This window comes from Podarcis raffonei, chromosome Z (assembly GCF_027172205.1).
Source record: "Podarcis raffonei isolate rPodRaf1 chromosome Z, rPodRaf1.pri, whole genome shotgun sequence".
Lineage (NCBI taxonomy): Eukaryota > Metazoa > Chordata > Lepidosauria > Squamata > Lacertidae > Podarcis > Podarcis raffonei.
The window spans coordinates 10,748,901-10,774,092 of NC_070621.1; the positions used below are offsets into that span (position 1 = coordinate 10,748,901).

At 43.5% G+C, this 25,192-nt stretch overlaps 1 protein-coding gene across 1 annotated transcript in view; it reads right to left on the reverse strand.

Moving 5' to 3' along the window:
* The window catches only part of RAB14 (RAB14, member RAS oncogene family), a 34,429-nt gene extending 10,965 nt beyond the window's left edge, over positions 1-23,464 (reverse strand). The window contains exons 1-2 of the mRNA XM_053374621.1: positions 23,159-23,464; positions 1,233-1,291 (exon numbers count right to left, since the gene is read on the reverse strand). Coding sequence (XP_053230596.1) covers positions 1,233-1,284 — 52 coding nt within the window. The 5' untranslated portion in view covers positions 1,285-1,291; positions 23,159-23,464. The remainder of the gene's footprint in view (positions 1-1,232; positions 1,292-23,158) is intronic.
* Positions 23,465-25,192: the final 1,728 nt, after the last annotated feature.

A 25,192-nucleotide genomic window follows, 5' to 3' on the forward strand; every position in this document is an offset into this window, starting at 1 on the left:
TACAGGTGCACAGTGAGAAAAAGCTTTGTGCAACAGGAATTCCTTGCCCAACATGGCATACTCCCAAATGAAGTTTCCAGTGAGCTTTGCAGAGGCTGCATAACCAATAGTCCTGCAGGCTAAGCCCCTCAGAGCAGTTTAAAACAACCAACCACAGCCATGAACTTAGTATTGCTTAACTCTGTATCTTTGAAGGCGGCTGTCATTAACTGAAATACACTGGGCATTTCATAGTTAACTGGTTGCCAGTTAATTTCAGGTCCCATTTCAAGGTGCTCACATTGGTGTTTAAATGACTTCGGCCGCAAACGCCTGAAAGACCAACCCCTTTCCTCTAGATCCTCTTGGGTGTTAAGCCAGGCAGAGAGGGCCTTCTTGGTAGCTCTACCACCCTCAGAAAGTGTGGGGAGTAGTGGCCCACGGCAGGCTTTTTCTGTGACTGTCCCTAAATTGAGGAATTCCCCTCCAAGTAAAAGCACATCCAGCACCATCATGATACAGCTTCTGCCATATGCTGGCAGATGTCTTTACCTTGGCGTTTGACATCAGAGATATTTTTAGGACTTGTCCTATTTTTCTAATTCGAAATTGTTTTAACCAATTGTAATAATCTATTTTTACATTGTTGTAACCCGCCCTGATGGTGAAGGATCAGTGAGAAATCAAATCAATAATAGCAATATATGTATTATCGTTGTTTCTTCTCCTGGAATCCAATGCGGGTTGGAAATTTTCTTCACAAATGCTTTGTTTCACAAGGACTATCCTTTGATTTCCACCACCCACCCCGTGAAGCTGAGACTTCGTTCTTCCTTCAATCAGCAAGACAGTGATACCAAGAGCAAATCAACAATTCAAAACAATTTTTAAAGGAAATACAAAGGTAATAAAAATTTCAACAATCCAGTAAGTATTGCAACAGATATTTCAAAGTAAAAAATACAAAATTCATGCAAAGGGGACAATTTTTAAAGCAATAAAAGAAGACTGAGCTGCTTCCATTTTTAAGCAAAGGTTGCAAACTACAGTTTTCTTATCTGTAGTTCTAAACAGATATAGCACTTCTTTTCATACTGCCTCCTTAGCTGCTCTTTTGGAAAGGAAGTACATAGAGATTACTGGCCTATCAGAACACCAAAGCATGCTAACAGCAGTTCAACCCTCTAACAAAAACTTACCCACCAAGTAAAACAAATGATACATACAAAGACCTGGTTTATATTTATACTTACCAATAATGATGTACTTAAAGATGTAGGAATAGTTGTAAGGTGCGGTTGCCATGGTGGCACTAGAAAAAAAAGAGAGTGGATGTTATCACACACTACACCAGTAGTTCCCAATTAGCTAATTACTGAGAACCCCCTATTTTTCAAAAGTCAAGCCACAGACAATCTACTTTTGAAGATTTTGATAACTCTGTGGTAGTTACCTCTGCAAAGCAGTGTTTTGAACAAAATGTGGGGTAGCCCCTAATAAGAAAAAGATTTTAGGAATACTAAAAAACAGACTAGGGCCAAGCAATGTCTGGTTTTCATTATCATTATATATCAGCAGATAACATCACAATATTCCGAAATATCACAATGTCTGAAATTGGAGATCAGGCACAGGGATGAGAGAAGGAGAAGTCATGGGGATCGGGTGGTAGAGCTCGGGAATAGCAGCTTTTCAACATTGTGGTGTATCACCAGCCAAACATCACAGTTTGGCGATACACCACAAGGCCGAAAAAACAATATGCATTAGCCTCTACCTGCAAGACATAGGGTGAAACTTCCTCAGCTCTCACCTCAAGAGCTGAGGCAGTTTCACCCAGGCTCATGGTCTGGAACAATGCAGCTTGTTTGCGCTGCTCAGCCGGGGGGAGGGAATGCCCCCCCCCCAGCTGAGACAGCCCTGGAGCTTCGGGGCTCCTTTAACTGCTCACTGCAGAGAACGGCAACTGTGCTCCCCTCAGCTGAGCAGTTTCACAGAGCTGCCAACTTGCGGGCGGGCTGGGGGCTCCTTAAATGCGTGACTGAGACAAGGGCAGCTGAACATTCCTCAGTCTAGCAGTTTAAAGATGCAGAGGGAGGAACAAGCTGTATTGGTGCCTCACCAATACAGCTTTGTTTCACCCTCTCCATCATATGAGTGGGATGGCGGGTTCACTCAGCGATCTATTGCTGGTAAAACCGCTGCTGTTCCTAAGTCCCTCTGCTAGCAGCGCCTCCTGGAGGAAGGAACTCTGGGCTCCCTCCAGCGGATGCTGCCAGCAGAGGGACTCAGGAGCAGCAGCAGTTTCAGCAGCGATATACCATTGAGTAAAGCCAACATCGCAGTCTGCTCCTCATACCAGTCCTGGGCAAGGCACAACGACTTTTGCCACAGAGCCAGGCTCTGATGAAGGAGCCTGCAGTGGGGTGCCTGTTTGCGCTCCCTCTCAACATTGTGCCTGGAACCACGGACTCCACAGATCCCCCACACTGCATCTCTGTGATCAGCTGCCCTGTTTTCCCTCAGCGTGGGGGAAGGCAGCTCAGATCAGCAGCGTTATCGGCTGAGATCCTCGTGTAATATGGGCAGTGCCTTGAAATCAGTTGCTCTGCTCTCCCTCGTGCAAGAAGCGATATATTGCTGTGTATTGCCAGATCAAAATCACTACTGCGGTGTGATTTCAAAACAGATTTTGGTCAATATATTGCAAAATCACACAGTGGTAAAACAGACCATAAAATTTGTGATATTACCATTGCAAAAATGACAAAAAAATTAGTTGGGGGAGAGGCAAGGGATGTGGCCGCGGACCCCTTGGATGTATTCCGCAGACCACCAGGGGTCCCCAGACCCCTAATTGGGAACCACTGCACTAAGCCATTACCACCAATTCCCAAATTACAGTGGTACCTCAGGTTAAGTACTTAATTTGTTCCGAAGGTCTGTTCTTAACCTTAAACTGTTCTTAACCTGAAGCACCACTTTAGCTAATGGGGCCTCCAGCTGCCGCTGCACCGCCGGAGCACAATTTCTGTTCTCATCCTGAAGCAAAGTTCTTAACCCAAGGTACTATTTCTGAGTTAGCGGCGTCTGTAACATGAAGCATATGTAACCCGAGGTACCACTGTATATGTTTAATAGTGCAGCAGACTTAAGGTAAAGAACTACAAAATCTCAAGGTAACCAAATCCAGTTCCGCTCACATATGTTCCTAGATAAAGTTTCAAACACAGACTACAAGAGTTTGAACTTAAAAGTCATTTTTACTCCTAAAATGCTGAAATATTTTTCTGATTACCATACTCATAGCCTTCCATAAATGTTATCACAATTAGAGGAATGGGGGAATTTTGGCCATCCAGATGTCATTGGACTATAAAAGTCCCATCATTCCTGACCACTGTCAATGCAGTGTGGGGTTGATGGAACATGAAGTCCAACAACATCTATAGCATCCCAGGTTCCCCATCCCTGCTCAAATCCAGCACAAATAATCCGCAAGTGGTAGTGATGGAGAGCATATTGTTGTTGTTGTTTAGTCATTTAGTCGTGTCCGACTCTTCGTGATCCCATGGACCAGAGCACGCCAGGCATCGCCAGGCATATTAACTTCTTGCAAAACCCAAAGTTGCAAGGGACACTTGGGATCCACAGTTGTGAGGTAACCCCTTTGGGGAAAAAACACTAACAGTGCAACACTTCTTTATTCTGAACAGTTAAAGCTTCTGAACAATCAGTAACAGCCCCAGCAATACTATAGCACTCAATGCTTTGAAGACCCAGGCGGCACAGAAGGCAACAAGGACATGAGCAGTCACTCACCACAGCCTGCTAGCATCTGCCTATCAGAGACAGGATGAACAGTCACATCCAAGCTGGAATGATATTTTGCAGACAAAATGGTAGACATTTTCTCTGTCACCACTGCTCCATCTTCCATTTCCAAGAAGCAAACCTCAGGTCAACCACAGTGATGGCACAGACTTCCACCACCACTGTTCTTTCCAAACAAAAGGTGTTCTGCACTTTTCTGCACATTATTTTTAAAAGAGTTGATCCACAGCATAGATGCTGCACTCTACATTTTACTCCAGTCTAGATTCTACTCTGCACATTTAGTATTTGGCCTGTATCAACTGTAGCAGCCTTGCAAATAATCCATAACATTTACTAGCTTGACCATCTAAATATCTCTACGGTAGGCACTTATAAACTACATGAGAGATCAACTTTTTCAAAAGCTTCTCACAGTCCAGCCACATGGAAGCAACTTTTAACACCACAGGCAACCAAATAAACAGCTATTTTACAAGGCACTATATCCCTTAACAGTAGCCAACTAAAAGTATAATAGCTGCCTATAGACTTTTTTAGACTGCTAACAGAGTCACACAGCTTCACTACCAAGATAGCTACAGACCTAACATAGCTGCCCCTAACATACCTTTTACTCATGGGTGGCTGAACATCTTCTGGCTTTGCTTAGCCTATTACAAACTTCTCTTCATTTAAGTATTCCCTAGTCTCCTTATAGAGAGGAAAGGAACACCTGAGAATTCATTATTTTAAACACCCACAGAGAGGTTACTTGAATCAGAGAGCTTACTGGATGCTCTTTCTAACTGGTTCTTTTTGTAAACTGAATTTATTTATCTACTTAGCTACAAATAGCCTCTCTGTACAAAATTTATATTTAAGGATTCCTTCAAAAAGCCATAGTAGATTTTCAGGACTAACTAGACTATCCCAGTGGAGCAACCAAGGAGTTGTATCCAACTAAGTACCACTACTCACTTGCCCCTCACATACAGATGGATGAGGGAACTATTTCCACAAAGAATCAAGAGCTAGCATAAATGAGATTGTAAAGTAGGCTCTACAATTTGAATCAAACAATTCTAATCAAAAGTGGTCATCTTAATACAGTGAACAGAGTTGCCAGGCACATCTTTGCACTCCACTCTTGAACATTCTCTTCAGCCTGAAATGACACTTCAGTGTAAAACAGATTTGCCCCATGACCAGCCACCCTGTGAAATTTAATGTAATCTTTTTTTACAGAATGCATGTAGTGAGCAAGAAGAGAAATGCTGGTGCTTCTGAAACATCAATGTACCCCACATACATCATTGCTTGAGTAGATGATCTGAAATCCAGGAGAGGTAGAAAATAAAAACCAAGCCACATTTAAGATTCCCTAAGTGAGATTCTTCCTATACAAGGAATTTTACTGCCCATTTTATACTGCACTTATTTATAATTGCAGGTCTAACTGCGCTTCTACCAAGAGTGAAGAGTGAAGCTACACAACTCATACAGGGTACCAGAACAGCTTGCAAATCTCACATCTATTCTGTAATGAAATCAGATCACAATAGCTGCTCTTGGGAAGCAGGGGTGTGTGTCTTGGTGTTTGGTAGCTTAAAAGAGCCAACCAGGAATGCCTGGGAAATTGTTGGTGGCCTCTTCTTACATTTTAGGAAGTCCACACCATAGTTTTCAAATGAAAACCATTGCAGATCCCTAAAAAGACAGCCTCATTGCTAGAGAAGCACAAGTTCAACCAGCAATCTCTATAGCCTTGATACTGATTGAAGAGAAACATCAAACTGCATCCCACCTTCATGTGACTCACAAATAGCAACAGTTCATTAACTAATAAGGAGATCTGCATACCTGTACAGTGGTACCTCGGGTTAAGAACTTAATTCATTCCAGAGGTCCGTACTTAACCTGAAACTGTTCTTAACCTGAAGCACCACTTTAGCTAATGGGACCTCCTGCTGCCGCTGCGCCGACAACATGCGACTTCTGTTCTCATCCTGAAGCAAAGTTCTTAACCCGAGGTAATATTTCTGGGTTAGCGGAGTCTGTAACCTGAAGCGTATGTAACCTGAAGCGTATGTAACCCGAGGTACCACTGTACATTGGTGTGAACAGAGGCAAACCCCGTAATTGCCATTTACTTTTCCCCACTACAAATCTGAGAAAGCAGATAGTGCATGCAGTTTGTAGTAATATATAATGTTTGTGTGTAAGTGTGGATCACCCGTTTCTCCAGGCTGCTTCTCTCCTGGGCCACTTAAAGCTCAGGAACTTGAGATGCTCCACAGGGCTGCATCCTCCCTGTCCATAACTCCAGCAAAAGCCATCATATTTCCTTTGTTGCCTTAATTATCTTTGCCAATCATGTTTCCCTTGGCTAGCTACAGCCATTGTTGCAAGCCTTCAAGCTAAGTATTTGTTGGGTGTTGCTTTGTGTCATCTTGGGAAGGAGAATATACAATTCTATTTTATAAAATACAAGGACTCAAATGGGTGGCATCCAACTAAGTTCTATGCAGAGGAGACCTATTGAAATTAATGGACTTGAGTCAGTCTTCTTGATTAATTTGAAAGGGGCTACTCTAACAATGTATGCTAACACTAGACCCAATACAAATATTGAGGTTTTGGACCAAGAGTGCAAATCAAATGCATAGTTGAAACTACATTCTAATGAAATCTAAGGGTTGAACTTTAAACGCATGTGATTAGCACAGGATTATACAACAGGTGACCTTATGCTTGCATTCCTTATTGATATAGCATACGCAGAACTGGTAAAGATACCTAGCCTCTAGGAGTCTGCGCCAAGCTTCCAAATGCCTAAGATTTCTCCCTAGGCCTGCTCCAACAATAATTCAGAGCACCACAAATATTTAACAAGTGTAAGCTTTCCACGGCCACTGACCTAGTCACCTGTATGAATGACTCAGGTGACCATGTGGGGATGCTACATCAAAGTTGGGTTTATTTACCTATTTATTTTATAAAGTGCTTTGAAGTTTCATTGCAATCAAGCAGTATACAAGTATTATGAAATAAATACACAACTATACTTATTGTGTTTCTAAGCTTACTGTCTATCCACTGTGGAACTTAAAGGAGCAGAGTTCCCAGGCAGTCTCCCACCCAGGCACTGACCCAGAAGTACCAGGTTTCTGGAAGGTAGCTGGAACAAATTCCTTTATCTAGCCAGAGTAGGAGGGAAAAATGAGTACTTTCTATTTTTACAGATTTGCTTGCCAAATAAGAGGACATCCCATGTTGGGACAAGTAATGTGAGGAAAAGCAACTGCTAGAGATAATTCCAAAAGTAAGCTATTGTCTACTTTCTTCACATCATCTACAAGACATCTCCAAGTTGTAGAAAAGCACTTCTCACCCACAGAGTTAAGTGGGAAGCTAAGATTCTCCACAGCTTTGATTCAAATTTATTAATTATGACACAAGCCAAATGCATGAAAGCTTTTTCCCCATGGTAATGCTTCCATTGTTTCATAGAATCATAGAATTGTAGAGCTGGAAGGTACCCTGAGGATCATCTAGTCCAGTCCCCTGCAATGCAGGAATATGCAGCAATGTAGGAATATGCAGCTGTCTCATATGGGGATCGAACCTGCAACCTTGGTGTTATCAGCGCCACACTCTAACCAACTGAGCCATCCAGGCTATATTATGCGTGGATATAATGGAGGGCAACAGAGCAGGCAAGGGGCAAAGAATGGAGCAGCAGAGCTCAGGGGAACTGGGGAAGAAGCTCATGGGAGGGTCAACGGGCAGAAGGATTGGGAGTGCAGTTCAGAAGGTCCCATGTTCAATCTCTGGCAGCATCTCCACTTAAAACTGGGGTTGCCAACCTGGTGCCCATGAAGACCTTTGTTGGGGGCTCCAGGCTTGGAGCTTTCATTAAAAAAAAAGCACCTAACCCACTTAGAAAGTTATAAAACAAAATGTGCAGGCATCCTTCTAATAAATTTCTTTGAAATGAGCCAGCCTGGCTGTTCCCGCTTGTCAGTGATTTTAGCCAATGAGTGAAATCAGAAAAGGCTGCTGAAGAACAGGAATTATCCTGCCCAGGGACAGTGGAGTTTAAGTTTATAGTGCATCCTATCTCCCCATCTTCAATGTATTCAAAAATCCTATCTTATAATGAGCAAGGAAATACTAGTCCATAGAGAGCTCAAACAGTGATATTTTAAAGCTTACAGCATTTCTTCCACCAGATTCCTTGCAGAAGTTACCATATTCACCAACACCTTTATTTCAAAAAGCTACTTCAGCTTTGTTAACTCGTTCTTCCTCCAGCACACAATGTCATGAGAGCTTTTCCCACAGTGAACACACCCAGATACTGCAGACTTTCCAACTGCACCTACCTGCCAGGCCTCCTGGTAAAACAGCAGCAGAGCAGACCAGGAAGAGAACTCAGAAAACCTAAGAGGTGAATTGATGAAAGCATGGATTTCAAGGCTCAATTCCACTATTTTTACTACCAACTTTCCCTGTGAGAAGTATTCTGAAAGACTTTCATTCAAGACCGTGAAACTGAAACCATGCTTGAGCATCAAGAGCATTTACCCAATACTTGATAAAGGACTTAATAAAGGCTGCACAAGTTAGTGACTAATTGCTATGACTATGACAAATGCAAACTGTTTAGAATTAAGGCTAGGATAGGACAGCCAGATTCCAAACCTCTGGAAGAACAGATGTTTTCCAAGGTGCCTTTTGCCTAGAAAAAGTGCAAACCTTTCAATGCAAGTCTATCCTGCAATGCAATCTACCTATATATACTGCAAGGATTCATTCAGGTCTCCTGCTGCCTCTTTGTCTCTGAAAAGCCACCCAGAGCTTGCAAGTGTATCCAGTGTATCCAGACAGTTTTCCAACATGAAAGGGATCCCAAGGTCCATCTTGTCCAACCTCCTGCAATGCAGGAATCCTGCCCAGGTGCCCCTGCCTAGGCTTGAACCACCAACCTTCTGGTTAACAGCCAGAAACAGGGCAGAAACTTTTTTTGCTTAAACTGCTCTAAAGAACCATGCCCATTGATACTATGGTGCACAATCTTTTACCCTTCAAATGCTTCAATATATATGTTCAATAGTAGCCATTAGCAGTTCCTTAACATGCTAAAAATAATTTTGAATGTTTAGATACTTGCCATCTCAAAGCCGCCAAGTCAGGGATGAGGAACCTCAGGTCCACCCCCATTGTTCTGCACGGACACTGAGGTCCAGCGCCAAGGGCCTTTTGGCGGGTCCCTCACTGCGAGAAGCAAAGTTACAGGGAACCAGGCAGAGGGCCTTCTCGGTAGTGGCGCCTGCCCTGCGGAACACCCTCCCATCAGATGTCAAACAAATAAACAATTATCTGACTTTCAGAAGACATCAGAAGGCAGCCCTGTTTAGGGAAGCTTTTAATATTTGATGAATTATTGTATTTTAATATTTTGCTGGAAGTCGCCCAGTGTGGTTGGGGAAACCCAGCCAGATGGGCAGGGTATAAGTAACAATGTTGTTGTTAAATGCAGTCCTGTAGTCCAGGCATGTCCAACAGGTAGATTGTGATCTACTGGTAGATCACTGGACGTCTGTGGTAGATCACTGGCTCCCCCCAAAGAAGCTGAACAACTGTGGCTAAAAAAAGCTCAAAATTTTACCTCCTCCCTGAAAAAACTCAGCAACTTTGACCCAACCCAAAAAAATGGGGTAGATCACTGCCAGTTTTTAACTCTGTGAGTAGATCGCAGTGTCTTGGGAGTTGGCCACCCCTGGATCTAGTCTCTCTACCTGGCCACACTCCCTCCCAGCCACACCCACTTTCCCAAGACAACATCCCTCACTGCTCCCTGTTTGCTACACTCTCCTTGAGTATTTTTGCCCCGGTGGAGTGTGTCCCTGAACTCTGATCAGGCCTTTTCCTTGCCTGAATGAAGGATAGAGAGGGAGTGACAATGTGAACTAGCCTACTGTACAAAAGTAAAGTTTACATTTGTTGCTCTGCCCACCTCTACCTCTGGCCCCACCCGCCACTGACATTTGGCCTCTGGAAAGTTGCCCAGAAGGGAATGTGGACCTTTGGCTGAAATGCATATAAAATATACTATCTATCGTATACAAAGTAAGTCAGTTTTTGTATAATGTTGAATTAATAAAACATTGCCCCAGGGCTAGGATTACCATACTGAACACTAGGTTAAGGTTGTTTGAAAACAAGACCAAGTCCACTAAGTATTTAAACTGTAGTGGGTGCTTTGTATGCAAATAGCTACACTCCACTCTTGGGCCAACTGAACTACCCTCAAATATACAATCCCATTTTATGACAACATAAAATGAAATACCTATTTTAGAACATAAGCAAATCTGCCACCTTAATAAGGCACTTCAGAGATTTAGGATCAGATAAGCCTGCTAAAGAATATGTTGACACCAGGGATTAGATGCTGACCAGATATGCAGAGTGCCCAAGGGAGTTTAAGTGCTGTGCCACACACGCAAAAAAAGTATTTAGCTTAGCAGAAATAGTCCAATTTGCATATATCTATTTTATGCTACTGCTACTATTTCACAGGGAAGAACAAATAACAATGCTTGGTCATAAGCTCATCTCCCCTGTAGGGGGGGTCAAAGGTAGAACTAGTACTATACTACGTTCTGTGTCCAACAGAAGGCAAGAGTCTTCCTCTGGACCACTGGTAACCTTGTTCTGGCCCAGCTTTCTGACACTGATAGGATGGTCAAGCTAGGCACTTTTTAGAAAGAATCTTTTTTTAAAAAAAAAAAGGCAAAACTGAGATGACATGGATGCACATTTCTCCAGTACACTCAGTGCAGACTCCACGCAGCAAAATTCCATTCCTCTTTTTTTGCATGCACTAATGACTGCTTCTCCACTTCTGCTGGGACTGGGTGGCTGATCCAACATTTAGGCTACATTTCCTAGCATATTCCTTTCTGCAGAGGATCTTGAGGTGCCTAATCACCCTCCACATACCACTTTCTGCATTCTCTGAGGATTCCTTACAACTATTATTCCCCTATCCCTCCAACAAAGTAAGAGACAGCCTTGCCTAAGGCCACCTGCTGAGTTTATGGCTGGTCTGGGAACTTCCTATCTTCTATCTCATGCTCTCAAGCCATGGTGCTACATCAGCCCAGGGAAATAGGAACTCAGAACAAATTAATATCTACCTCACATTATGCTCCCATACACATAGCTCATCTTTTCCCAGTCCCTTCATGTAACATTCATTTTTAGAAATTAAGAGAGTAAAGTATGGGTAACGGAAGTAAGAAAGCTGACCAGAACATCTCCAGTTTGCTGCCCTTCCCCCTTCCCTACTTCTGGTTTCTAGATCCCCATGTTTTATTCAGTTTCTCTCTGCTGGAGAGCACTAGCTCCAAGTGAAACTCAGTTTGATACCTGCAGCAGAAACAATAGCTGTGTTCAAACCTGAAAACAGGATTTTGAATTAGACCCGAATGAATTCCATAAAGAGGGCTTCTTACAATCCTACTGTGAAGCACAATTGTGTTCAGCTTAAAAAGCATTTAGAAATCCTTGGACAAAAAGGTGCTTTAAAAAAATACACTAAACTTGGGCTCTTATTTCTGAATCACTTTTGAGTCTGCAAGTATTCTGCAAGTATTCTGCAAGTATTCTGTCCCAAACTCCCCCAGAATAGTTCAGTCGTGTTTCTACTATTGCTCTTCCATAGTCTACATCTCCAGGTCTATGCTTCACTTCAATGCTAGTGATTACATGCTAGTAATACTTGGTTCATCCACTACCAAGAATAGCAGGAGCTGTAATTAGAGGAATGATGTCTGAATGATGTGGTGCACTTTTCAGCAATATCTAGTAGATCTGGGTGATGTATTGATACATTGCTTGAAACCGGCTTGAAGTTAAAATCACAAGAGCAATTTCAGAATTTCCAACCAGGCAAAGTATCATGAATCCCTAGGCCGGCTCGCAGCCAGCATAGTGCACTTCAACCAGGGTGCATGATGCTCACCCACTCCCTCCAACCCTCCCTTTGCAGCCCTGCCACCAGCCTCGGGAGTGGCGCTTTCCTGCCAGCCAGCCCCTTATTTCTCTGGCTGTATGAGTGGTAGCAAGCTGCCTACTCCCTCCATTCCTTCTCATGCCATGCAGAATGGTGGCTTCCAGTAGCCACCACTTGTACAGCAAGAGGATATTGTCAGGGCAAGCCACAGCTAGCAGTTCCACGGAGGCTGGCAGCTTCACACTGCCATGGCATGTGGTGCCTCAGCTGATGTGCACTGCCTTAGGCAGTACCACCCACCTGCCCTTGCCAGGAAGATGATGATGCACACAGTGATGCTAATTATCTCCATGACCAGCAACTGCCTTCTTCCTCCCCACCTCCTTTCCAACATCATAATATACCACCATATCACAAAGTTTAGCTGGCGATCTATTACAATGTTGGAAAGCAGGTATCGTCCAGCTCTCGTATTTAGTTTAAATGCTACACTAAACATGATTTTATGAGCAGCCAATAGCACTTTTGACTTTTCTTTAGACAAATCCTCTCCCAATCTATCCCATGAAACCAACAGCACCGACTGCCTGAGAAAGAACAATGCTTATCAGGGGCTTCTGCTTTCATCCCTATGCTCATCACAGCCTTCACCAACCAGACACCATTCAGACATTTCAAACTACAACTCCCATCAGCTCCAGCCAGCACATACTAGGTGGGTTTGATGTAAGTTCAGCTCTAAACAGCTGGCCAGTGCCAGGCTGGCTTATCAGTGCCAATCATCTACTCATAAATAATTAAGGCCTCCATCAGAGCAGCCACCACCACCAGGTCTGAAACAGCATAAGCTACTTACAAGTAGTTAAAATGAATGGGTAGGATTTTTGCCAACATGGAAGCAATGCTCAATATAGCTCTATATTCTACATAAGAGTGGTGCTGCATGCTAGTGGAGCACAGGACAATGGTAATTAGGGTTACCTCAATGTTGTGATTTTACCATCTCTGCCATAGTTTCCTCTCAAAGAAAGGAAATTTAGTTATGTAGCACTTGGGCAGCTAGTTTCAAGGCTCATGTTGCCACGGAGACCATAGGGACAGTGTTAGAAACTGGGATAGGAAAGCTAGGTGTCATGTGACTCCTGAAACCTATGTTGAGGGCAAGAAAACAAAATGTCTATGCACCTTTTTTCTTTTCTTTTTGCTGCCATGATACCAGACCAGGTGATTTGCTCAGCAGCGTGGAAGACAGACAGACAGACAGACAGAGAGAGATATACTGATCAAATCAGGTGGTCTGTGGAGTAGTGTGGAAATCAATGAGGTGCAACAGGGAATTTTAGGCACAGCGATCACCTCTGGAACTCCATTTCACAGGGCAGCACAAGACTAACTGAGCTTAGGCAGGGAGCAGACAGCCTCCAAGGGGAAGGCAGCTCCCAACCAACAAAGCTCACAACAGATGCTGAGCCAGAGCAGCACCCTTAATTCTGCCCCCAAATGTTACTCTGTTGCCTTCCCACAGCTCAAATATGAGGTTAGAGGGACCACTGAACAAGGGTTTAAAGAGCTATTTCCACCCATCTGCCCCCAACCCTTTAACTCCTGCATAAATGTTAGATGGCCTTTGGCCAGATCCAGCCGTGATTTTCTTAGTTTTTTACTGAAAGGGGCCAGCGAAAATGTAATTAATGTAAAGGAAACATAGGGAGCTGCCTGAGTTCATACCACTGATCGATCAATCAATCCCAGTATCGTCTGCATAGGCTGGCAGCAGCTCTCCAGGGTTTCAGGAAGGGGACCTTCCCTGCCCCCACCTGGAAACGCCACTGGGGATTGAACCTTGGACCTTTTGCATGCAAAGCAGATGCTCTGCTGCTGAACCAAAGCAGCAGCAAGAAGAAGAACCACTATGCATTCCAGATTCAGAGTGGGGGCCCATTAACCCAGCAGCATCAAGGCCTGGAAAAGGGGCTTCTCTCTCTCACACACACACACTAGTCAATATCACATGATTGCAGGCTCTAAAGCAGCTGCCACCCCAGTAGCTCCCCATAGAAATCAAGTCGATCACCCCATAGAAAACTCTGATTATGGGAAGAGGGGGAACATGGAGGATAATCTGGAATCTAAGTTGGGGGGGGGGGAGCTCTCAAAATGCAACCCATCACCCCTCAGCTATGATGCACTACAAGCATTAAATGCCACACCTGCCCACCCCCCAACGTTCTCCTATAGAGACAGCAGTAGGCTGTGTATGCTAAAAAGACTCTTTTTGGGGTGGGGCAGGGGAGAAGAGAATACAGTGGTACCTCAGGTTACAGACACTTCAGGTTACAGACTCCACTAACCCAGAAATAGTACCTCAGGTTAAGAACTTTGCTTCAGGATGAGAACAGAAATCGTGCGGGGGCATTGGAAAGCCCCATTAGCTAGAGTGGTACCTCAGGTTAAGAACAGTTTCAGGTTAAGAACGGACCTCCAGTAGGCATGGTTAGGATTAGAGCAGAGAAAAAGCACTGTGACCCTACCCTACCCTTCCCTCTATTTCTCTATCTTCCCCCCACCCTTCGCTATACCACCTGTATATTCTTTTACTGGAGAAGGGGTTGGGGTAGGGGTCCATCAAGGCTCCTTTTGGGGGAGGTAAGGGTACAATTTGGGTGGAAGAAGCCACCAAAGTCTTCACTCTCACCTAAACATGCCATCCCTTTCATCCCCCCCCCCATAAAAAATTAGCCACAACTGTGAGTGGAAGGGGAAACCCAGGCAAACTTCAATTGTCGCTAATGTTACCATGGGGAGCACATTCATGTGAGCTACAGCACTAAAAGATCTATGAGTAAGTTAAATAAGCTCTCCCCCTCCCAGTATAATGTATTGCTGAAATAAGTTTAAAATTTTCCAAGGAGAATGCAGTATCTCCTTTGCTGCAAACTGTCAAGGAAAAAAGAATGAAGTAGCAGTGTTAGAAAGCTAGGAGCTAAATGACACCTTAAACCTGGGTTATGGGCACACCAGTGGAATGTCTAGACATACTTTTTATAACAAGAATACAAAGCTGAAAATGAATGAACTGCAGCTAAAATCTTATATTCATTTTTCATACAGTCTAGTCCTCATTTGAAGGCTGCAAAAAACAAAGCCATGCTTCCCCTGTCAGCCCACCTAATATTCTTAAGAGGGTCTCTTTTCCAGTGTTCAGAGTGGCTGGAAGTGGGAAGGCAGAAAAAGGTCCTCCTTTTCCTCGGAGTTTTGAATGCTGGAAGCAGGTACCAGCAATCATTTAAAATGGGATACCCTCTCATAGACATAATACTAAAATGTACAACTGCTGGATCACTTACATTGGTACATTGGTTCTCAAACTTAATCCGTTCCGGAAGTCCGTTCCAAAAACAAGGCGTACTTTCCCATAGAAAGTAATGCAAAACGGATTAATCCGTTCCAGACTCTTAAAAACAACCCCTAAAACAGCAATTTAACATGAATTTTACAATCTAACGAGACTGATGATCCATAAAATGAAAGCAATAATCAATGTATTGTATTATAAAATAAATAAGGCTGTGTTACAGATGATAAAAATTAAAATTAACTTTATTCCTTACCTGCACTGATGATAGTCATTGTTTGGATGAGGAGCTTTTATTCATTTTGACAGTCACATAATCAATTAATCAGCAGCTGAACTGGGTTCCACACAGTCACAAAAACAAATTAACCAAAAAGCCTCAAAAAAAATGCAAAATAGCAAAAACAAACCAAACTTAATCCGTTCCGGAAGTCTGTTCAACTTCCGAAATGTTCGAAAACCAAGGTACACTTCTGAGTGGTGCAGGCGCCCCGGAAACAATAGCCGACAGCCGCATCGGACATTCAAATTCCGGAAAACATTTAAAAACCAGAACACTTACTTCCGGGTTTTTGGTGTTTGGGAACCAAGGCATTTGAGAACCAAGATACCACTATATAGCTATGATAAACCAGCAACTTCAAAGTTTGCTCTTATGTCATCCTCAATTTCTACTCAGTCAGACATTTCCCCAAGAGCAAACTTCAGCTATTAAGCACAAGATCCTGTTCCATCACCTGATTTGAATTCATCAGTTTTGCACTGAAGAGCATGTGCACTATACCACAGCGAAGTCAGTGTTTTATTGTTACACATGACAGCCTGCTGTATTTATGAATGACACCAACTGAGGCTAGTCCGTATTGGGAGTATCATATGACACTTGGTTTTGTTAACTTTTTGCAGCAGTCACTCACAAGACAAATAAACACCAACTCTGAAGATTATCAGAATAACTTGGTAGAGGAAAAATCTTCAAAAGCATCTTCTGTTCCATACATACACCTTTTTACTTCTGAGTTGCATTCATAAGCACTAAATCAGGAGCTCCCAAATTTGTTTCCCCCATGGACCTCTTGAATATGGCCAAGTGTATTAGCAGACCATTTAATGATTTTTTATGTACATTGTAACAATTTTAATGTGTTGTGCTAGATGCTGTATAATTTTCAATTGTTTTTTGTTGATTTTTATTTCTTATATTGCATTTTACTGTATGACAACTGAAATTCCGCAGAATTTAAATTGTAACACAAAAAATACAATATAAGAAATAACAGAAGCAATAAAAATAAAATTGAAAATCACTATGAACATTCACAGACCACCTGAATGAAGCTCATAAGCCACAATTTGGGAACATCAGCATTAATTGATCTTAGGGCCTCTATTCTGTTTCATACATAAGATTGTCTTTTAAACATTAGTACAAAGCAATCCTAGATAGTGGTCATCCTTTAATTACCAACATTAACACTATCCCTCTTCAGAGGAGCCACGCTCAGTTAATAGGCTAAATCAATACTTTTGTTTCCAGGTCAGTCATTAACAAATACTGCTAAACAAAGCAAATACTGACTGAATGTGTTAACAAAGGCCTCAAACATGTCCAATTTTTGATCCCAGTTAACACTACTGGGGATTCTTACCTTACCAAATAGGACTGAAACTCACTGAATTCAAGGGGATTTTACTATGACCACAGCCTAACAATGTGCAAAAACTGTAGTCGTGACAGTTATAATTACAGTGGTACATCTGGTTGCGAACAGGATCCGTTCTGGAGGCCCATTCCCAACATGAAAAGAGCGCAACCTGAAGCGCCGTATCTGCTCAGGTATGTGGTGCGATTTGGCCCTTGTGCGCGTGCGCAAGCAGCGAAACCCAGAAGTAACCCTTTCCGGTACTTCCGGGTTGCCATGGGACATAACCTGAAAGAATGTAACATGAAGCAAACGTAACATGAGGTGTGACTGTACTGCACTGAGGAATTTTGGGGAGCATATCCATGACCTAAGGTGATTTTTAACTATTACCTGGTGCTGTATCCTTATGGCTGCTAATAAATACACAATGTCATTTATTTATTTATTTTTGGCTACTTTAGGTTGTCAGGATATAATTATTATTGCAACAGCAACAAGCTTAGGTTCCTGCACTTCCCCCTCTAGCACAGCTACAATGAATAATCTGGAAGCTTTCACTTCCATTTTATTTTAATTAAGCGCAGCTTAGCATTTGTCTCCCAAATGCAACCAGCTAACTATGATTTATAACAAGCCAACACCAAAACGTTGTTTATGAAACTCACTTGTAGTTCCAACAAATCACAGTTAAGATTAACCACTGTTTAGAGTTTGGACTCTAAACTGTGGTTAATAAAAAACGTAAGTGAAAGCTCCTCCCTCCAGCTGCAGCAAGAACGCACAAACCCTTTCACTGTTTACCATGAAATCCAAATGAAGTCATTAACTCCTGGAGAAGAGAACATAAGACAGGTAAACTGCAGCCCTTCAAGACTTTGTAGGATTGCAACTCCTACTATATTTGACAAGTGGCTGAAAGGAGCTGTATATATTCTGAATATATATGATACACAAATCAGAGCTGTTGAAGGAAAGTGAATTAAGATTCCCACAGCATGCAAGAATGTTTTGACTGACTTACACCTCAGGAAAGAATACATTCATCTGTTGCATTCTGTTTGGCATAAGATTCTGGCAACTTGTGCACACATCACAGACACTGTTCTCTTTGAGACTGTAAAACCTGTGTCCGCATTAAACCACCTTGGGAGAGGAGAGGATCATAAGTTAGATGGAGGAGATTCCTTTTGTAGAAACTAGCATGTTGGGAGAAAAGCTGGGTTCATCCTGACATTTTTCATTGGGAAAGGGAGAGAGAATAAGTGCACGTGAAGGAGCATTCCAGCATATGAACCTTCAACCTGTGTGATGGAAGTGGCACAGGACGATACATACTTTTACATTAAACTGCAGCTTAGGGTGTGGCCAATGTGTAACTTCAGAAATTTCAAGCAGCAAGTATTACTTGAAATAATGTTCCCCTGTACAGTGGTACCTTGCGTTAAGAACTTAATTTGTTCTGGAGGTCAGTTCTTAACCTGAAGCACTTTAGCTAATGGGGCCTCTCGCTGCCACCGCGTAGCTGCTGCGCGATTTCTGTTCTTATCCTGAAGCAAAGTTCTTAATTCGAGGAACTATTTCTGAGTTAGCGGAGTCTGTAACCTGAAGCATATGTAACCTGAAGCGTATGTAACCCAAGGTACCACTGTACTCTTAAATCAACTTGCAGCTCTATTCTTATTCAAGTCCTACCAAGCTCAATGCAGCGTTCGAAACTCCCATTGTTCCAGGCGCATTTTGCGATGAGACTTTCATGAACACGAGCAGTTTCTGAGTTCTGGGTGCAGTACTGCGCCTAAGATTTCAGATTAAAATTGCCACTGTTACTCAGAAGTAAATCCCTACCAAGTTCAATGGGGCTTCCTCCCAAGTAAAACATTTAATTTGAAATATACTAGTCAGTTAGTTATGATGGTTTAAGTAGTGAATGTTAAAGTGTTATCTACCTCAGACTCTTAACAGTGATGCTTAAAATCAGAACACATTTTAGAATGGGATCATTGAAGGACCCTTAAGTCTTAGGTTTGTGAACTGGACACTCAAGGTGGATGTCTCTGCCATCAGTTATATAGGCATTTAATATGCTTTATTTATGGTGCAAAGAAGAAGAAGAAGAAGAAGAAGAAGAAGAAGAAGAAGAAGAAGTAGTAGTAGTAGTAGTAGTGGAGGAGGAGTTTGGATTTGATATCCCGCTATATCACAACCCGAAGGAGTCTCAAAGTGGCTAACATTCACCTTTCCCTTCCTCCCCCCCCAACAAACACTGTGAGGTGAGTGGGGCTGAGAGACTTCAGAGAAGTGTGACTAACCCAAGGTCACCCAGCAGCTGCATGTGGAGGAGCGGAGACGCGAACCCGGTTCATCAGATTACGAGTCCATCGCTCTTAACCACTACACCACACTGGCTCTTCATATAAGATATATTTATATGACGGAAAGGGGGTACAGAGAGAATCCAGGGTTTGTCTGCAGAGTGGAAGGAAAGGAGGACCTTTTCTGCTTCCCCACTTCTAGCCACTCATTCATTTTTAGCTTTGTATTCTTGTTATAAAAAAGTATGCCTAGACATTCTGTTGTTGCGCCCATAATCTAGGTTTAAGGTGCCATTTAGCTCCTAGCTTTCATATCTCAGTTTCTAACACTGGCTCAATGTAATTTATTCCCAATTGTGCTTAAAAAAGCAGTTTTAGATAAGAACTCTGTATAAAAGCATGGCCGTTGCATAAGTATGCCTGTAGTAACAGCACCACTGTCCTTTTAGAAAGTTTATGATCCAAATAAATGTTATGAATGTTAAATGTTATGAATCCACAACACATACATCAGTATAGGAAAAAATATGAACTCTCTAGCACTGGCCACATTTGTACATAATGCTAAGCCATGGTTCACTAAAGCCTTAGCTAATAACACAAGTTAACCACGAGTTGTCCCACAGATGACTGAACAAACCATGGCTTACCACTGCTCTTACCTCATGCCTTTAGCTAGGTGAGCATCTAGTGTGGAATGGGCAAAAAAATCCTGCTGTTCACACCTAACACCAGGTTTGTAAGCCAATAACAAATAAAGGCTTCAAATTCTAGTTAATTGGCAGACCATTGCTAAGCTATGGTTTAATAAATCAGAGTTTAATAAACTATGGCTTAGTGTTGTGTGAAAATCAAGACGCTCATTACCAACTAAATTAAAATACATGCAGTCACTTCCATTTCTAAGCACAGACATCAAGATGGAGGCACAGCAATTGAATCTGACAAGGTTTCCCCAAAATGCAGAGTTTAAGGCAGATATCCCATGGAAAGGCAGATACAGGGGGAAGCTATTCTCACACATACACGCAGTCACACTCCAGGATGCACACACATCTAGGATGCACAGATGACAATTCTCGTTTGATTCTTTTTTGTGTCCGTTGAAGTTCCTGAAACTAACTCAAAGGATTTCACATAAGCATGAGTTCTTAGAATCTGAGTTCAATGATATTTCTTTTGAGTATTTCATTAGAAAGCAGCCATTTCAGTGGAAGGGGAAAAAAACTGCATGTAAGCAGGGTAAATGCGGATGCCTTAGCAACCATAAATCAAACTTTTGGGTGAGTTCCCTTCTATAAAGCTTTCTAAAAGACCCTGCTGATAGAGTGAAAAATATATTCCAGGATTTCCCCTTGCAACATTAAACTCTTTTTCTAACTATACAAAGCCATAAAGCAAAACTTTGCTCTCTCTAATATGAAATAATAATTCATTTTCATTATTAGCAATCGACTGCCATGTCAATTTCAACTTAAAGTGTACATATTAAAGGCTTACTTACATTCACCCTGAATGCTCATAGGAAAAAGTGAGTGTATAAACAAGCACAGCCTATCCCTCATTAAGGATCTACTGTTTACATACAGTATGAGAGAGGGAGGGATGCACCCAGTTCATCCTACACATTAAGAAACAGAAGCACTTAATCTGCTATTTCTCTTACTGAGGAAGTACTACTACAGTTAGTTATATAGTAAGGATTGCACAACCTAAACTGTGAAAATTAGAGTGCTAGTAAATGATGCACATACTGCCACTTGGTACCCTTTTAAGTTCAGATCCAAATTTTACAGTTCAATTCTATGCAAATCTATTCCAATTAAGTTCATTTGGGCTTACTCCCAGGTGAGTGGGTATAGGACTGCAGCCCAACTACGCTATCTCAGACATTTTCTATTTGTTATTCAAGCCACAGATAAAATGCACATTCTTCACTATGTTGTATGCCAGCATAATACAACTAGCACATAATGAGCACTTTTACAGAGCTATAAATTGTGTGCATGTGTGCATGGACACACACGGTGTCTAGATAACAAACAAGGGAAATTTGCACGATGTTCCCCTGCATAATAGATTCCCAGTGCATATAACTGTACAAATGTGCAAATTAAAGGCACACAAGCTTTTCTCATTATCACAGAGACTATCACCATGTATTAAAACATCATGCATGAAAATCACACGCATTCACATAGAATGCAATGTCTGCAATGCCTGTCTTACGCATTTGCATAACAGGCCTTTCCACAATGCCTTTTCAAGCAGACTGGTCATAAATGGTGATGTGCCTCAGACACACCCTGACACTTACAGGTGCATATAACAAAATTGTTATAGAAATAAGCACCTATCATTAATCTGCATACAAATCAGATACACATCTATTGGATTTGTGTCATATTATCCCCTTTGACTTAGAGATGGGCTGACCTCAAGACCCACATAAAGAGTTCAAATAAGTTTGCCATATATGGGGGAGCAACCTTTTTTCTGTCAAGGGCTCAGAAGTAATCAAAAAAGCCTGTACACTGGCAACTGGTAAACCCAGAGCCAAAATGGGCCACATCAAAAAGAAAAGGTTGGTGGGGGTACTCCTTTCTCTCTCTCTCTCTGCCACCCACTTTCCCTATATTTTTTCCTCCTTGCCCCCTGCAAGAAATTAGGCCTATATAAGCTACACGCAAACATATTCCACCCTCTAGCTGGGCAGTTACACTTAATAATACACCTAGATTCCATGGGAATAAAGACCATCCACCAATACACCAGGAGTGAGCACCACACTCCCTTGTAGCAGCAGTATTCACTCTACAAGGCACTTATCAATATTTGAGACACGGGGCTCAACAACTTACAATCTGTGTAGTGCAAGAAGCAAATACCACACAGAGGAGCATCTATTAAAGCCAGAGGAACCATCTTAGGCTGCAACCCTTACTTTTTTTGCACGGGGGTGTGGGGAGACAAGGCTCATCGAGCCCAGTGGGATATGCATCTTCAATACTTACAAAGGCTGATGTGGAGAAAATGGATAAAAGAGGAAGTCTTTCTCCCTCTCTCATAAAATACTAGAACTTAAGTATTGGGAAAGCCCAGACAGAGCAGAACAAAATCATTTCTTCACACAGCCCAGAGCTGAACTATGGAATTCTCACCTCAAGAGGTAGTGGTGGCCTCTTGAGTTGGCTTTAAAAGAGGATTAGGCACATTTATGAAAGGTAGGATTATCAATGGCTATGTTCCTTCCCTACTCTTGGGAGCAAGTACGCTTCTGAACACCAGTTGCTGGGGGTGACAAGAAGGAATGAGGGCTGTTGCACTCGGACCCTGCTTGTAGCCTTCCCAGAAGCATCCCCTTAGCCCCTGTGAGAAAGAGAGGCTGGGCTACATAGGCCTCCCTTGGCCTCATCCAGCAGGGCTCTTCCTCACATCCTCCCCCTGACTCAGGCCCATCGAGCTCAAGCTGGCAATTGAAATCAACGATGCTGAAGCCCCGCAGGATTATGGTGGGGCTTGCTCTGAACAGGACCAAGTCCGGATCCAGCCCACCTTATCCGGGAGGGCAACACCTGTGCAAGAGCAACACCCGAATAAACATGCACAGGTAGGGGCGGGGGCGAAACGGGAAGGGATCGGGGTGGGAGTCTTTCAATCCCACCCCGCCAAGTTAAGAGAGAGGAAAAGGGCACATCTCCAAGGGAGGCAAACGTGAGCGGCGGTTTTGCACGGGCGGAGGCCTCCCCCTTTCCTCTGGAGCTGGGTGTGGTGGGCCCACCTGCAAAGCGGTGAGCAGGGAGGGGAGGCCTGGGCACCCGCAGGCCTCTAACACGCAATACAAAGGAGGAGGAGGAGGAGGAGGCCTAGCCGCCCTCAAGACTCACCGCAGACCCTTCCCTCAAAAGCCCCCCTTCACCACCACCCAGCCAAGAGAGGGAGGGGTCAAGTGCCCCCCACCCCGCCTCCGGTTGCCAGGCAACCCCGCGCGAGGCCTTGAAACCCGGCTAGGCCTCGACAAACCTACCTGGGTCCGAGGGACTGGTGACTGGGCAGCTTGGTTCCGGCTGTGGCGGCAGCAACAAGGGAGGTCTCCTCCCCTTCTCGTTCCGGGTTCGAGACTCGGTCTGGCGCCGGCCCCACCACCGCCTTACGCGTGCTCTGGGTATTGTGGGTGGGGAGGTGGGGGCCTGTGTCTGCGCGCGCGCAGCGAGCTCCTCTCCTTTCTTTCTTTTTCCCCCACCCCCACTCGTCCCTCGCTGCTGTTACTGCCACTCGCCACCGCCCCTCCTCTGCTCCTTTCAATCCGCTCGCACAACACACTCTGTCCAAGATGGCGGCCACCCCTTACACGGGGTTTCCCCGCCCACTACTGACGGAGGGAGGCGGGAGGAGGGGAGGGGGGCGGTGGGAAGAAGAGCCGCAACGTCCTGTCGCAAAAAAACCCGACCACACACACACACACACATACGCAGAAAATCGCCTCACTCGGGGAGGGGAGGAGACGGAAAGAATACAGGCGGGCGACTGATGCCAACCCAGAAAATAAAAATGAGAAACAAACAAAAAAAAAGAGTTCCGTTGACAGTGATAACCAGGAAAGGGACCAATCATCGAAGTAGCCGGGGGAGAAGAGGCGGAGCGGGAAAAGGGCAATGCTAGGGGTGTGGTTTTTTGGGGGGGAGAAAGAAAGATTGACCTTCGGGGAGGCGCGACGGGTGCGCGTGCGCACAGCCAAGTGCCTGCGCGCACGCAAAAAAAAAAAAAATGTTAGGAGAGTCTCGGTGTTTCCTTCGGGAGGATTTTTCTTTCATGGTTTGGGAGCATGCGCTCTTGCGAACGACGCGTGAAGTGGGCGGGCGCGTCTTAGACCTTGTTTTTAAAGAGCTGAATCGGCTCCGCTTTAGAGCTCGTTGGCTCCTCTCGCTGGTCAAGGCCTCATCCCGACCCCTCAGCCTCCGCAAACACACACGCCCCAAAATCATCCTCCTCTACTGTGGAGGATGATTGTTTGCACTACTGAACGTGGACGCATTTCTACTCACGCTCTGGACTTGGAGGCCCAGTAGGCAGGAATTCAACGGGTGAAGCTTTTTCCTGAGTGCCAGCTTTACAAGTTGAATTTCGGCCTTTAGCAAGCTCCTAGCAGCTTAATATTTTTTGGTCCCGCTTTAGGTAAACGTTGAAACGCACATGCGTTTTCAACCAGAGGTTACAGTATTTCACCATTAATTGATAGTAATTTTATAGAGGACTATAAAGCAGCATATAAATACAAAGTATAAGATCAAAAGGTGACCCAACGCAATGAAATAATTGCAGCAATGCTTGAAACAACTCCAGGAACACAGCTTCAATCACAGGAATGCTGTAAAAATTACAAAATCACATATTCAGTGAACAGGAGTTCATTGCAGGGAAACAAATCAGATTACAGTACAGTGGTACCTTGGGTTACATATGCTTCAGGTTACATACGCTTCAGGTTACAGACTCCGCTAACCCAGAAATAGTGCTTCAGGTTAAGAACTTTGCTTCAGGATAAGAACAGAGATCGGGCTCCGGCGGCACGGCAGCAGCAGGAGGCCCCATTAGCTAAAGTGGTGCTTCAGGTTAAGAACAGTTTCAGGTTAAGAACGGACCTCCGGAACGAATTAAGTACTTAACCCGAGGTACCACTGTACAGACATCATGTGCAGACATCCCCACCCTCACTGGTCTGCACATCAACCTAAGAATGCAGCTTTAAAAAAAAAATCAATTTTTTTTTTAAATTAAAAGTTTTCAACAGAGAATACAATAAAAGCCAAATGAAGCTAAATTAAAATAAAGCAGAGAGAAAAGATAGAATAAGAGAAATATGATGAAGAAGTATAAATTAATGCAAAGCCCTCTATCAAGGCTGTGTCTTAACCTTTATTCCACATAAGAAGGGTGAACCCTCACAGCCACCACTTGGGAGCTTCTCCCTTTTCTCCCCAGCCTTCCACCTTCAAAGATCCTCTCTACCCTGTCCCTCACTCAGGGCCCTTTATCTTCCACTCATTACCATCTTGTGTTT